Genomic DNA, 16,369 nt, shown 5'->3' on the forward strand with positions numbered 1-16,369 from the left:
GTAAGTTATTCATTGTCTGTATTTTATTCCATTGTCTTGACGTGTTTGCATGAAATAGATTTCACCGTAGGCTCATATAATTACAGAAATTATTCTTGTCAACACTTTTTAGCATTCAGCTTTTTATCCAATGGATTAAACCAGGCCTTATTTCTTTTTCTGTATTTTTTATTGTTGTTTGTGATGAGAGAAAACTAGGTTCTTGCATATAATTGCTTGAAAAACACAGTAATGTATTCTATACCCTCTATACATAGCAAAATCTGCACCGGAGATTAAAATATAATCTAGAACAATCTGCCATTTAACTAAATTATTATAACATCTATGATGAAACAATCTTTTCTTTAGTCAAGAGATCCTTCTACAATGATAAACTTCAAATTGAACAAAAATAATAAAAATTCCATAAGACCTATAAAAGTCAGTTCATCGCATAAACTTAAAATCTTTCTAAATGATATGAACCAAATGAAAAATAGATGTAATTATTAAAATAAGTAATCTATTCCTCTGGATAATCAGTGTGCAAGTTAAATACATTGTATATCAGACAAATACAATTGAGAACAGAATTTGCTGTACTGTATTAGACAGGGTGTTTGTGGGTAAATTTGACAGCTTGCACAAAAGGAAAACAAAACAAAATATCTCATCTAAAAATAAAACTATTTAAAAAAAATCTAAAAATATCAACTAGATTATAACTGCAAGATAACAGTTTATACAAAGTAGTCACTCTTAGCTTCCAGCACAGCCTCAAAGTGACTCCAGAACCTGGTGCATGCATTCCTCACTGTGTCCCTGTGAAGATCTTCAAATACCACCTTCATCTTGGCCACCAGCTCAGCCTTGATGTTGCAGGCAGAGTGGTTAGTGTTTTTCACAATCATGCTCTGTGAGATTACATATGGGAGGAATTAGTTGACAGGAAATTGGGGCTGTTGATGTAGAAAATCTCTGACAACCACTTCTGACTCTTTCTGGAGGTATGGCAGGGAGCTGAAATCTACTACCATAACATATGGCCTTCCAGCAGCAACACTCTCTAGCCAGGCTTTGCCCACTGTCTCCAGTAGCTTTACATAGCTGTCTGAATTGAGCCTAAGGCCTTGTTCAGAGAAGTGGGTTGGCATGATGTCACCCTCACTGAAGATACACCCAAAGACCATCAAAGTTTAGAGGAACTGGTTTTCATATGTAGAATATCACATGAATTGTAGGCAAGATACCTGGTGTTCTGGATGTTGTGTAACTAGTTTTGGCAGAAGTTCTTTCCATCTGAGGAGAACCAGATCATCCCTGGCTCAACATGATACCTCAGCGTTTTCAGGAGCTTTTTTGCCTTTGTCGGGCAGTTCTTGGTGGTGAGTCTAATGCCCATTTCTCTTGCCAAAGCTCTCATTCTTTTGCTTAGATGTTCTATCATCTAGTCCGGTAGTTTGGGGATTAATCACGGAATGCAGACACAATCAAAATGCCTGTTGTGTCCCTTCCTACTGACCACAACTTTGTAGTCTTTGTTGCAACTGTCCATGTCACATCTTACAGCCTTTACAGTGTTCACAGAGCATTGGGCAACAGTCATAGTATCAGCATTTTCTTACTTGGTGTGGACCATCATGATACAGGTAACTTTTTCCAATATTCAGAAAGCGTCCAGTCCTCTGTGTCAGTTATCTTTTTCTCAACTACAGCTTTAATCTGAATGCTCTCTCCAACACCAATGACTGTTCACCAATACATCAAGATGTTCCTGATAAAAGGAGATATAAAAAGTGTCAAATTTAGCCCAAACATCCTGTGCATAGGCTTAAAAAAACCCACAAATTTAAGAGCTGACCATGCCAACAATGAGCTCATTCAAGAGCCATCACAAAGAAAATTATGCATCATTCTGAAAACAAATTTGGCAAAGAAAAGATATGGGTGAGTGTATTGATATTGTATAAACTCTCTTGGGCAGATCAAAATGCTGCTGTTAATGTTTAACTGAGAAATATCATATTGTAAACTACCCAACCCAGTATTGAAAAACAGAGCCAATGATAATTTTGGTCAACGAAGGCAGGATTGGCAGTAATGTTTATATGCATCCACTACTGGTTGAATATTTTTCCCTTTTTACGTATTCCCAATATTACAGTTATTATATAATTCCAAGCTCCTAGCAGCAGCTGTCAGACCTGAAATACCAAGCCTCCTCCCCTTAGTTTTATGTACCTTTTATACTTCATGTAAATTTGTTTTGTAAATATACAAGTATTTATGTTCTTATACACTAATGTTCATCTTCTGAATATATATACGTGTATATATATCTATAAGCATGTATGTATATCTCTATAAATACAGTCATCGATGTGTGGGCTTGTATGTGGTGTGTGTCTCTCTCTACACATACACATATAGGCATTCATGCAAGGTCAAAATCATACATAACTACATCCAGTGGGAGCAGACAACTAAGTCTGTATGTATAAATTTGTATGTAAGTATTTGTCATAGCACTAGTATTAGTGTGAACCCAAATAGTGATTAATGTGCAAGCAGACATAAGTGTGTCTGTGCTCTCGCATGTGTGTATATATGTATATATGCCTGTATGTGTGTGTGTATGTTTATAACTATATATGTATATGTGGATGCATACACATCTATATGCCTATTGATGTAAAGAAATATTGATAAGTCTGTGTATGTATGTGAAATGGTGCACATGCATGTATAAATGTGTGTGTGCGCATGTGTGAGTGAGTATATATTTGTAAATAGGCGTATGTTGGGATATAGATGTGTGCCAAATAGTAAGTGTTATGACCTTACCACCACCCGGAATGATGTCTGGCCATATGATGTCATGTTGGCAAGGACGGCTAACTATCAAAGGAATTATTACCACCAGCTCATTTACAGAATAGCAAGACAGATATTGACACACTTAATGGATTTGTTTTATTTTAATTTATTGTATACTTTATTTTCCTTAATCTTTACATTGTATTATTTTCTTAATTACATCCTGTTTGTATCCACAGCTTAGCACTTGATTTATTCTTTGTAGTTCCTACTCAATGTATCTTAGATATGACTGCTATCAACATGCTCTAGTTGATATGAAGAGTGAAATATTACTTATGTAATGAGAAACTGTGTTGCATCACCTAAAGAGATACTTCTGCCCCATGTGGTGCATCATATTTCATTGTATAGTCTCCCAGCTGTATAGGAGAGTTGCATGATGTGTTGAAACGATCATTGTGACAATAAAGTTTCTAGTATATTCTATCTTTTGCTTCTATTGTTTTTACTGAGGAATTTCTGACATAGAGCCAGCAATGATTGTGCAATTATCATGGAGGGCACCAGGTAGCCATAGGCAGTGAACATTCTTTATCGGCATCCTACTAGAGACACAGGAAACACATAAAGTTTAAATTTTGAATTTAAATTTAATCTTTACTTTTAAAACACACACACACACACACACACACACACACACACACACACACACACACACACATATATATATATGTATGTATATGCATTCACTTTGAAAATGTCATAAATGATAGACCCTTGAGGAAATTGCAACAACAAGGATGCATAATTGCATACAGAGCAATGTGCAGTTTCTGCAGTAGAGACATATGTAGGTCATGGTTATATAATTTCTTGAAACTTATTGATATTTGAATTCTTGACTATGAACTTTAGAGCCTTCCATTCTTGCCAGTGTAATATAATTTGCATATGAGCTTTGAAAATATATTAAAAAATAAAAGAAATTCTCTTCCTTTTTTAATCTTTCAAATTACTATTATGTAGGATTTCATTATGAAGGAAACCATCCTGATGTGGGGAGGGCATTATGTTTCTGTATATGAAACACTTTAAACGCCATTTATACATTTAATGTATCCCTAAAATTTACCTGAATTTATATATTTTTACCAAATTTATTTATCCCTGAATTAAACAATTTTGAACTCTTATCCAACAATTCACATAAACATCAAATTCTTAATTGATTGGAACTATTCCTTTTGGAAGCTTTTACCTTGGAGCTTTGTCTCTTTATTTGTCACTTCTCCATTTGGTACCTGAACCCAACGTACATAATGCATGGTTTTTACATGTAATTTTATTCACTTATTTATATAAATTTATATGTATATTTATTTACTGTGTGCTTTAAATTATACTTTGAAATTTTTATTGATTACTTAGATGTGTTACTTCTATAATTTCTCTTATCCTTTGATTTAGCTCGCAATGAGCACTTCTTAATACAGCCCATATATTGTGAAGCATGCTTAAAAACATATTTTATAAGAAAATTTAACTTAAAATATATATATACTACACTCATGGAGTAGTTGGCGTTAGGAAGGGCATCCAGCTGTAGAAACACTGCCAAATCAGACTAGAGACTGGTGCAGCCTCCATGGCTTACCAGACTCCGGTCGAACCGTCCAACCCATGCTAGCATGGAAAACGGACGTTAAATGATGATGATGATGATAATCATCATCATCATCATTGTTTAATGTCCGCATTCCATGGTGGCATGAGTTGGATGGTTTGACTGAGGGCTTGCCAGCCACAAGGCTGCACCAGGCTCCAGTCCAATCTGGCAATGTTTTTACAGCTGGATGCCCCTCCTAACACTAACCAATCCTAGAGTATAGCAGATTCTTTTTATGTGCCACTGGCTCAAGGGCCAGTCAGGTGATATTGGCATTGGCCATGCTTGAATGGTGCCTTTACATGCCACCAGCATGGGAGCCAGTCAGGCGGCACTGGCAACGACCACACTCGAATGGTGCTTTTACATGCCACCAGCACAGGAGCCAGTCAGATACAAATCTTACGTAATGAGGAGAGGTCAATTCATGTCAGAAAAAACAAAAGAAAACTGTTTGATCAGATCCAAAAGGCTTTTGAACAAACTTAAAATCCATCAGAAGATGGTGTGATTTGGTTTTTCTCATATAAGAAAAACTTTGACCAAGACCAGAAAACTAACAGAAGAAATGACAGATGGCTATATGCAAACCCTTCTGAGGTTTCAAGAGTAATGCACACAAAATTTCTTGTAAGTGTCATGGTTTTGGGTGTTGTTTGCAATGAAGGACATGTGATGCCTCCTCACTTTTTTCCACAAGGCCTTATGGTTAATGCTGCTGTGTATATTGAAGTTCTGGATAAAGTTGTTAATTCCTTGGGTCAAAAGTGTATGCAATGGAAGGCCTTATGTCTTTCAGCAAGATTCTGCATCATCACACAAGGCTCAAATGACACAAGAATTGATGGCCAACAATTTGCATGATCACATCACTCCCACCATTTAAACTCCTAATTCTCCAGATCTCAATCTGCTGGAGTATTGTTGACAAAAATCTCAATGAACACCTCCATAGGACTTAAAATTCTTTGAAAGGTGCCATAGTTTGAGTCATGTCTGATATGAACAGGGACAACTTAATCCGAGCTTGTAAATGATTTTGACTCCACGTAGAGACACTTATTGATGCTTATGGTGGTTTTATTAGATGAAATTATTAAATTGATAAGTTAGCTTTATGTTGATGTTATTTTCATAAAAATACAATTTTTTTCTGTTACCAATTTTAAAACCACAAAATCTGTCCTCAAATACTATCTACATGCACATGCACACACACACATGCTGGTTTTCCTCTTCTAAAGTGGTTGTAACTCATGAGACAGATCAGTTTTGGGGAATTCTCTATTGTAATTATTATGTATTAATTTTGTAAAAGTGGTTAGTTTGAAGGGTAATTTCTTGTTGATTTCTCTTTCACTATAGGCAACTGATGCTGATAAAGAGAATTCAGGTAATTCTCAAGTAAAATATTCAATAGTAAATGCTAGTCAAGTCCTTTCAAACAGTTTTTCCATAAATGCACAAAATGGAATTATTACTCCATCAAATATAGATTATGAAAGCCTGACTGATAATGTCATCCAGTTAGTAGTCAAAGCTGAAGATAATGGTAAACCAGTCAAGGAAGATACTGCTGTTGTTAATATCACTGTATTGGTGAGTACTAAAAATCTAATATTTCTAACATTTTGACATTGTAAAAATATTGAATTAAGGGTAAAGTCGTTAATTATATTAAATCAGGATTGAATCTTGTACTTTGGTGATGGAGCTATATTTGTATACTCAATAAGGCTGCTTTTTGTAAGACATCAATCTTGCATGGGATTTCCAGTTGCCTTAAGATTTCCAGTTGCCTTAAGAAGTTTTGACTTTTAATGGGATTGAGCCCAATGCTCCAATCACCACTGGTATCACTTTTACATTATCCTCTCATTCCATACAGTTTTGTCATATCCACTTTCAATTTGGAGTATTTGGTGATTTTTTGCAACATCTTTACTCACAACATTCATGTCATTTGGTATGGCTACATCAATGATCTGATAGTATTTGTCTCTCTTATTCAATATGACAATATCCGGCTGACGGTGTTCGATTACATGATCCATCTGAAAATCATAGTCCCAGAGTATCATTACTTTTCCATCCTCCTGCATAACTTTACTTGATACATGCTCACACCAGTTCTCTGTTACTTCATATTGGTATTTACAGTATAAGAGCCAATGAAGATACACACACACTTTATCATGGTGGCATTTGTATTCTTTTTGTGCAAGGCTTTCACATCCACTTACCAAGTGGGTCACATTTTCCACACTCTTTCCACAGAGTCTGCATTTCTGGGTGTCAGAAGTTTTGTAGATGTTATACTTCATTGAATTGGTAGCGAGAGCCTGATCTTATGCAGTAGTGATCAGGCTTCCAGTGGTACGCTTCAAATCACCTCACTCAAGCCATGTTCACGATGCTGTATTATCCTTATTATCTTGTGTATTCCTTTCAAATTGTCCATGCATTCTCATTTCAAGAAGGTCTTCTTTTCTCTTCTCAGCTCTTTGCTTAAATTCATCTTTGCCCATCATTCATTGAATTTACACCCATATCTTTCATGGTATATTGCAGCAGGTCTTCATCACTATTTATGATATACTCAGCCAGCATTCTTCTTTTACTCCTTATACAATTTGGTTGGCACTCTGTCGGTTACGATGACAAGGGTTCCATTTGATCTGATCAACAGAACAGCCTGCTTGTGAAATTAACGTGCAAGTGACTGAGCACTCCACAGACACGTGTACCCTTTATGTAGTTCTCAGGGAGATTCAGCATGTCAGTGTGAGACAAGGCTAGCCCTTCAAAATACAGGTACAACAGAAACAGAACGAAAGAGTGAGAGAAAGTTGTGGTGAAAGAGTACAGCAGGGTTCACCACCAACCCCTGCCGGAGCCTTGTGGAACTTTAAGTGTTTCTGCTCAATAAACACTCACAATGCCTGGTCTGGGAATTGAAACTATGACCGAGAGTCTGCTACCCTAACCACTGGGCCATTGCGCCTCCAACCTTATACAATGGGCTATACTAATTAGTCCTCTGCCACCACTCTTTCTTTTCATATACAGTCTGTTTTCATTTACTTCAGGGTGTAGCGCCCCATGCAGTGTCATCAACTCTCGTCCTTCTATCCAGTGTTGATATTTCCTCCATAGTCCATTTGAGGATGGATGTACTATATCTGACCACTGCAACTGCCCAGATATTCATTGCAGTAATCAAATTTTTGGCATTCAGGTTGGATTTCAACACCATCTTTACCCATTTTTGATACACCTCACTGACCTTGACTTTCATTTCTCTTTGTAGAATGTCTAAATTCCTAAACACCCATATCTACTACCATCGGGTTCACTCATGGTTTCTTCTTATGTTTATCACAATCCTCTGCAGGCTGCTTTTTACCCTCTTTCATACTAAGTACTGAGCATTTGGTGATCCTAAATTCCATACTGATGTTTATTATTATTATTATTATTATTATGATTATTATTATTATTATTATTATTATTATTATTATTATTATTATTATTATTATTATTATTCTATGTTTGACTTTTGCTTTATATTTGTACAAGTTGGCTCCAAGTCTCACCCAGAGACCTCAAGAGACAACAGGTTGGAAGTTCACGTTGTTGTTGTGCCTAATGTGCCATATATCTGGGGGGGGGGGTTGTACTAGTGAATGTCTAATAAATAAATAAATAAATAAATAAATAAATAAATAAACAAAATAAAATTTAAAAAATAAATAAAATAAAAATTGTTTGTTTTAAACCTTGAGATTACATAGAAAGTATTTTGCGTAGGATATGAGCAGTTCCCATGAGCACTATCTTTTGAATATTATTATTATTACTATTATTATTATTATTATTATTATTATTATTATTATTATTATTATTATTATTATTATTATTATTATCTTTATTATTTACTTTTAATCTGCATGTTTGTTACAATCAGTTGTCAAGACACACAGCATCCTGTGGGTGAGTGAAGTGGAAGTGATGTTACAGTATGACTGAAATCTTGGGGAGTGGGTGTAGCAGGGGCTGTAGCAAAATATCTCCATATAATACAACACAGACATTTAAATAGATAGGGTTTTTCTGAGGATGTGGGCAGTACTTGTCAGCAAAATCTTTTGGATTTCTCTGAGACATGGTTTTCTTGGGATCATATCTAGATGTTTATCCACATGATAAACCATGCAATGTTCAAAACCCTTGTAATGGTATTCTCTGCTCCTAAGAGGCAAATCTTCTATAGAAGCTCTGCAGGAGATTCCATTCCAGTCTTCTTTATTCATTTGCAGTCTCTAATGCAGCAATTACCACAGTCACAATCTTTACAGATTTTTGATTTTTTTGTTGTTTTTGTTGCTGTTGTTGTTGTTAAGGCAGTTGATTGTCAAAATCATTACAGTGTCAGAGACAAAATCCTTGTGGTGTTTGTATTGGTGCTTTTACATTCACAAGTTAAATCTTGTCCAGGCTACCTTTGCTGTTCATCTCTCCAGAAGCAATGTGATAAAGTACCAATGAAGTACAGGGATCAGTTCAATTAACTAATCCCCATCCAACAAATTGTTGGATTTCTGCCTCAGAAATTATTATTTAATTATTGATGTTGTTGTTATGTGGTTTTTTATGTTTATGTTTATTGGTCTGTAAAAATCCTTATTGATTGATATTTCTTGCTCTTCTAGCGACCTGAATCACCTGGAGCTGCCAACAGCAATGAAAAGAATTTCACAAGTATTACTACAGTCACTGTGGTGTTGGTTTTCATATTCATCATTACGATGCTTCTGTCTCATGCAGATAATCAGAGGTTGGTAGTTCTCAAACTGATGAACTCATTTTCTTTTATATATTTACCAAATATAAACTTTTGAAAATTTTAAATGGAATGATTTCAAATCAAAGAAGCTTTTGTGATCAGAGATGAAGGTCAAAATTCATTCATAGATGAGGTAAAATATTGCTAACAAGTTTTGTAACATTGACATTTAGGATGACTTTCCAAGTGAATTGTAATATTTGGAACGAAGTATGAATTTATTGAGAAGCTGTTAATTAAAAATTGGAGAACAGATTTTTAAAATTTTAAACGGACTCAAATATTTTATACACATTAGTACCTTTAAGCTGCAAAATGAGTGTGTTGTGTTGGGCCCCACTTGGGTTGGGTCAACAAAAGGCTTGGACTGCTTACTGGCAATCTCACTTTATTTGTGCAGACTCTCAAGACATTGTATAACATTTGAATGATAGTGTTCAAGATATAGTGAAGTTCCAGAAATAGTAAGTCATGCATTCAAGTAGTATGTCTTGGTTGCAGCTAATGAGAATGCATTGACAAAATTTGAAACAGTATTATCACCCACGAGACATTCATATTTTAAAAGAATGTTTAAGCCTTTTGTTAACTTATTTCTTTTGAAATACAACGACCTTTGTTTCAATTAAGTTTGAAAATAACAAAGAATTCAGTAAAATAAATTTTTATCATTAAAGTGATGTTTAACATGAAAGATTTCGTTTAGATTACTTTAAACAGGAAGTTTATATCATAGAACCAGGGACAGTCTCAGGTGGGTTGTTATTATTAGAGTTAAGAAGATTACAAAATATTGAAACATTGTGTTGCCCCCAAATAAATTGTTTGGAAGATAGGTAAGTGTGACTAAATTGGCATTGGTAAACATGATGAACTTATGGATACAATAGTGATGATGGAAGTGTTTTTTCAAACTATATAAAAATGGAAGAGAAGGTTGGGAAGACATTAGTAACAATATCATCATCATCATCATCATCATCATCATCGTCGTCTAAAGTCAGTTTTCCATGCTAGCATGGGGTGGACGGTTTGACTGGGGTCTGGGAAGCCAGGCGGCTACACCAGGCTCCAGTCTGATCTGGCAGTGTTTCTACAGCTGGATGCTCTTCCTAACACCAACCACTCCATGAGTGTAGTGGGTGCTTTTTACACGCCAGGCGAGGCTGGCAACGGCCACGATCAGTTGGTGCTTTTTACATGCCACCAGCATGGAAGCCAGTCAAAGCCGCGCTGGCAACGGCTACGTTCATATGGTGCTTTTTATTTGCCACTGGCACTGGTATCACAACTACAATTTCCATTGATTTTTTGATCGATTTTGATTTCACTTGCCTCAACAGCTCTTTGCAAGCAGAGTTTTGTGTCCAAAGAAGGAAAGGTATGCATAAGTGGACTGGCTACATCCCAGGTAAAGGCCACGGGTTATGGTCTCATTTGTCCTGCCAGGTCTTCTCTGCCTTGGTGAGACCTAATGTTTGAAGGTCGTGCTTCACCACCTCGCCCCAGGTTTTCCTGGTCTACCTTTTCCACAGGTTCCTTCAACCGCTAGGGTGTGGCACTTTTTCACACACCTGTCTTCATCCATTCTCGCACACCACAACTGATGCTTCTTAGGTCCAACTTTTCTCTCAAGGTACTTACACTCTGTCGAGTATGAACACTGACATTACACATCCATCGGAGCATACTGGCTTCATTTCTTGCAAGCTTGTGCATATCCTCAGCAGTCACGGTCCATGTTTCACTGCCATGTAGCATGAATAGGCAAAAAATTTTGTTGGAGTACCTTATAGTAAATAGTGACTTTGAAATCCTACTAGACCACAATGCATGATTTTTTTGAATGGATATTCTGGTTAGGAAGCTGTTTTGGAGGATCCTCAAACAAACACCATGATCTTTTTCTCACTATATTATTGTAAACAATCCAATTTTCATCTCCAGTTACCAGTTGCTTCAAGAAAGGCTTATTTTCATTGCATTTTAGAAGAATATCAGAGATACCAGTCTCTGCAGTTTTGTTCTGACAGTTTGTGAAGCACCCAAACATAATAGCGTTCGTAAATGGTACTTTTGGAAACTTCCAACTTCTTTGCAAGACCTCTAGTCATACAATTCAAGTTTTCCACCACAGTTACTGTCATAATGTGGATCCTTGTCCACTTGTATGTTGCTATTGGCACTGTAATATTTTTGTTGCCACTATTATGTTGTGGTGGTATTCTGTGTCTTATTATCTTTTGACTTTGAAACATCTACCTTGACGATAACTCAAACATGTATATATCATGTAACTGACACTGACTCCAACAAAGAACTTGTATAATAACTTTATTACTACTGACCTTCTACAACGACTGACTGTCTGACCTCATAGTCTCTGTATCTTACCACACCAGTTTATCACATGGCAAGGAGTGTACCATTTTCACTATGTCTCCCCTTTTAGTTTCTTTTTCTGTGGGAAGCAAGTAATTTTATTTTACTTTATTCACCCCTCTTCTCTTTTTAACGTTTTTTTTTCAACTTAATACTTTTTCTTTTTGGTATCTATTTGTAGGAACTCTGTGTTCTTCCTTTTCCTTCGAATTGTATGCATAGGTTCAACCCCCTGTAACAGTGTTGGTACCTGGAATGTGTCATACATCCATTCCATAGGTTCTTCCAGGCTGTTTGATTCATTTTCTATGAATCTCTTCTTCAATTCATTTCTGTGTCTTTTTTCAATACCTTTTCTGCTTTTAATTCTGTACATCAGTTTTCCTATGTACTTTGTAATTTTTCTAGTACTGTTTTCTGTTTTTATACGACCTCATGTTCCCCTTATCACCAATGTTGAAAAATTTTGATAGTGTCTTTCCTGGCACTTTTTCTTTCCTTGCCAGGTAACAGTTTATGAAAAACTGATTTCCCCTTCCTAGTGGACATCAGTTCTGCTGGTGAGCTTTTTGCTGGTGTATTGGGGTTTGGTGCCACCCTATATACCCTTAGGAATTGCTGCAAAGCAACTTTGTTTGTTACTTCCTTGTTTGCTTTTCTCAAAGCTCTTTTAAAAGTGTCGACAAATTGCTCTACCTGTCTATTTGAGCTGGGATGGTAAGACACTATCATTTTATGTTCTTCCATGAACATTTCAATGAATTTTCTAAATTCACTGGACAAATTGTGTTCCATTATCAGATACAATTACATCTGGGATGCCAAATCTTGGGAATAATTCACGCAAAAAATTTATCATAATTGAGTCAGTTTGTCTTTTGCACTAAACAATTTCCAGCCATTTTGTAAAATTGTCAACTACGACTAAGAAGTAATAACCCTTTAACAGACCCACAAAGTCGATATGTAGTCTTGACCAGGAACTTTTTACTTATGGCAAGGCTCCCATTTTCTATAGGCAATTTTGCTGCCAGAATACATCCTCTGCAGTCTTTTACTACATTTTCAACTTCATCTTTGGCCAATACACATAGCTGCACATAAACAATTTTATCCTTGCGATCTCTGGATGTCCAATATGGAATTCTTTCAACATTCGCTTTTGTAGAATCTCAGGTATCACTACCTTTTAGCCATACATAAGTACCCCATCACGTGTTGAATATATGATTACATCATGTTGTTTTTTCTTACGAAATGATTTTTTGTTTTCTTTTGTTGACCATAAAGTTTTATTCTCATTAATGAACTTGTCTTCTGATGCATACCGCTTTATCTCCTCCAGGGTTATTGATAACTATCGTACAGTGTTCCATATTATGTGTTTAATTTCCCCTTCAGCTCTTAGGGTTGCTATTGCTGTGTCTTTGAATGGTTTGCCATTTCTGGGTATTAACCAGGATAGACCTTCATCATGTCCTAGCATTTGCAAAGGTAAATATTCCATTGCATAGTTGTAGTTTAGTGGTATGGTGACCCTTCGCTGCAACCAGTTTGCTGCATGCATTGGGATTCCTTTCTTAGATCCATAAATCGAAACCTGTGGAACTTTTTTATGCCACATATTTTGCAAAACCAACTTTTGCATGAAAATTCTTGTCAAACGACAAGGGAACTGGCAGAGAATATGGAATGCTCCTACACTGCTATAGAGAAGCATCTTCATTCGATGGGAAAGTTTCAGAAGTATGGAGCATGGGTTCTGCATGCTCGAAGTGACAACAACAAAAATCAATTAGCCACAATCTCTGCTGGTTTGCTTGCTTGTCACCGCTCAACTCATGGACACAAGCAATGATTTCTTTACCGAATAATTACTGGTGATGAAAAATTGTGTCTGTACATCAATATGAAGCAGCAGAAGGAATGGCTTAGCCCTGGTAAACAAGTAACATCATGTGTGAAACAAGATCTTCATCTGCGTAAAACGATGTTGTGCATATGGTGGGACTGGAAGAGATTATCCATTACGAATTGCTTGAACAGAACCAAATGGTTAATGTGGAACTCTATGTTCAGCAGATGGAATGACTCAACATGACCAAAGAAGCCATTCAAACGCATGGCTGGGAAGTGCTGCACACCCATCGTACTCTCCTGATTTAGCACCAACATTTTCAATCTCTTCCAAATGCTATGCATGGAGTTTTGTTCAATACTGGGGCAGAATTGAAAGCTTGGCTGGATCAATTTTCAAGTTGAAATCAGGTGATTTCTACCAGCGAGGTAGTGAAAATCTTGTTGAACATTGGGAAGAAGTTGTAAACAACAAGTGTGAATACATTATTGATTAATTAGTTGTTATTTTTTATTAAAGCTTTTAAAAATTTAAATTTAAAAAAACTGCGGAAACTTAATTGCCACCCAATACATTTATTGTTGGAAAACAAACATTTCCACTAAAATACTCTCTCCTCTCTATCTCTCTCTCTCCTCTTTCTCTCTCTCTCTGCTCTCTCTCACACACACACACAATGATGCATATTTGTTTGTCTGTTCACTGCTTATTCTATTTCTTTCAGATATTCCAGGGAATAAGAGCAGCTAAACCACTAAAAAACGTAAGTTGTTTAATGTCTCTGCCTTTGGTTTGGAATGGATGCAATGTCAACTTTTGGTTGCAAAATTGACTTTGAGATGTCCTGTATTGTGGGAAACAATTTTTAGCTTACACTAGCCTTGAAAATTTTTTTATGCATTGAGTTCAGCATTGAGATAGAGAGACTTGCTATTGTTCAGAATCATGAGGATGAAAAGCATAAAGTGTTTCTAGGTTAAAAGTGGTGTATTTGAATTTAATCAAAATGTTATTGAGAGTGAATACATGGGAATAAGACTTCTATACTTACCCTCAGTTATAATGAAGAAAAGGGCACAAGAAATGTTACAAAATGCGGTTGTTAGCCGAAAAATTTGTCAAAGTCTTCTGTCGGGAACTCCAATAAAGGCCTGCTACAGATGTGTTGGATGATGTATACTAATTAAGCAGTTAAATATTCTAATGTCAGAAAGAATGAATTCCATCTGAGGTAATAACTGAAATGCTGAAAGTGTCCGGTTGTGTAAGCCTGAGTAGTCACTGATCTAAATAATCAGGTTATGAGGATGGCCATTATTCCCATTGAGGGACATCTCAGCATTGGAAATGAACAACATCCCATGTATGATGATGGTACTTGTTTACAGCCATCACATGATGACATAACAACTGGGGAATTAGAGGGCTAATGTTAGGGGCTATGTGATCATGAAAATTTCAGCCATCCATTCCTGTGTTACTAGAGCCATGTGTGATTGTGCAGAGTCTTACCGAAACACATAAGGTCTTCCATTGCATAAACTATCTATCCAGGGCTTAATTATTTCCAAGATGAGCTGGCAGAAATGTTAGCTCACCCGGCGAAATGCTTAGCGGTATTACCGTCTGTCTTTACGTTCTGAGTTCAAATTCCACTGAGATCACACTTTGGCCTTTCATCCTTTCGGTGCAATGAATTAACGAACAGTTGCATACTGGGATCGATCTAACAACTGACTCCTTCTCCAAAATTTCAGGCCTTGTGTCTAGAGTAGAAAAGAATGATTTTCATGATTCCAGTACCTCAATATAGGCAGCAGAGTTCACTCTAAGGCCTGGTGGAAAGAAGTAACAAGGCATCACATGTCCTTCATTGCTGACAACTCCTAAAACCATGACAGTTCACAGGGAATTTTGTTTGCATAACACTTGGGAACTTCAGAAGGGTCTGCACATTACTATCTGTCCATTTCTTCTGTTAACTTTTTGATCTTGGTTGAAGTTTTTTCTTTGTTGAGAAAAACCAAATCAAATGTTCTTCTACTAGGATATCTTTCAGTTTGTTTAAGAGCCTTTTAAATCTGATGTAGTGATTTTCTTTGGCTTTTTATAACAAATTGACTTTTCCTCATAACCTAAGACTTATAGCTGATGTCTTCATGGACAACATTTCTGACTGTTCCTTCTGACACATGGAGATCTTTTGCATTTGACCTCATGAACTTTCTGGTATGTTGAACTTGCTGGATATCTAAGTGTTCTGATAATTTCAGAGCATCTACACATCCTTTTATATGCTTTGATACTAGTGATACATTCCATCTTCAGTCTCTAGCTCCTTAAAACTTTATAGGTGAAATTCTGAAAACTTTTAAAACTTGAGATATTTCTAAATCACTATTTCAGCCTTTATAACCACAATAACAGCATGCTTCGTTCTTCATTCTTGAGTAAGCTGAGAGTCTGCATTAATTATTTTCTGAACCAATATTATATGGAGTTATCAAAAATGCAGCAATGACCCATAAAAGGTATGTTCTCAAATACCTTATGCACCCTGTATATACACAGACAGACTGACTGACTGATTGATTTGTTCACAGTTAGTATATACTTTACTTTTATTGGTGATCATTTTTGTGTTCTTTATTTCTCATAAGTTCAGGATTAAAGGAACCAATAAGATTGTTGACATTTGTTTTTATTAATATATATATGCATTGAATTGAATTCAACTAGTTTTCAGAGCTGTGGCATGCTGTGACTATTCAAATGTGCTTCCCTTCACATCCATTTTTTGGTTCTTTTAATAATT

At 36.1% G+C, this 16,369-nt stretch overlaps 1 protein-coding gene across 1 annotated transcript in view; it reads left to right on the forward strand.

Moving 5' to 3' along the window:
- Positions 1 to 14,304, forward strand: part of LOC118762200 (protocadherin Fat 1-like) — a 30,961-nt gene extending 16,657 nt beyond the window's left edge. The window contains exons 7-11 of the mRNA XM_036500737.1: positions 5,834 to 6,067; positions 9,181 to 9,305; positions 11,878 to 11,942; positions 13,098 to 13,190; positions 14,279 to 14,304. Of these exons, the coding sequence (XP_036356630.1) occupies positions 5,834 to 6,067; positions 9,181 to 9,305; positions 11,878 to 11,942; positions 13,098 to 13,190; positions 14,279 to 14,304 (543 nt within the window). The remainder of the gene's footprint in view (positions 1 to 5,833; positions 6,068 to 9,180; positions 9,306 to 11,877; positions 11,943 to 13,097; positions 13,191 to 14,278) is intronic.
- The last annotated feature ends 2,065 nt before the right edge of the window (positions 14,305 to 16,369 follow it).

This window comes from Octopus sinensis, linkage group LG2, assembly GCF_006345805.1.
Source record: "Octopus sinensis linkage group LG2, ASM634580v1, whole genome shotgun sequence".
In the NCBI taxonomy this organism is placed as follows: domain Eukaryota; kingdom Metazoa; phylum Mollusca; class Cephalopoda; order Octopoda; family Octopodidae; genus Octopus; species Octopus sinensis.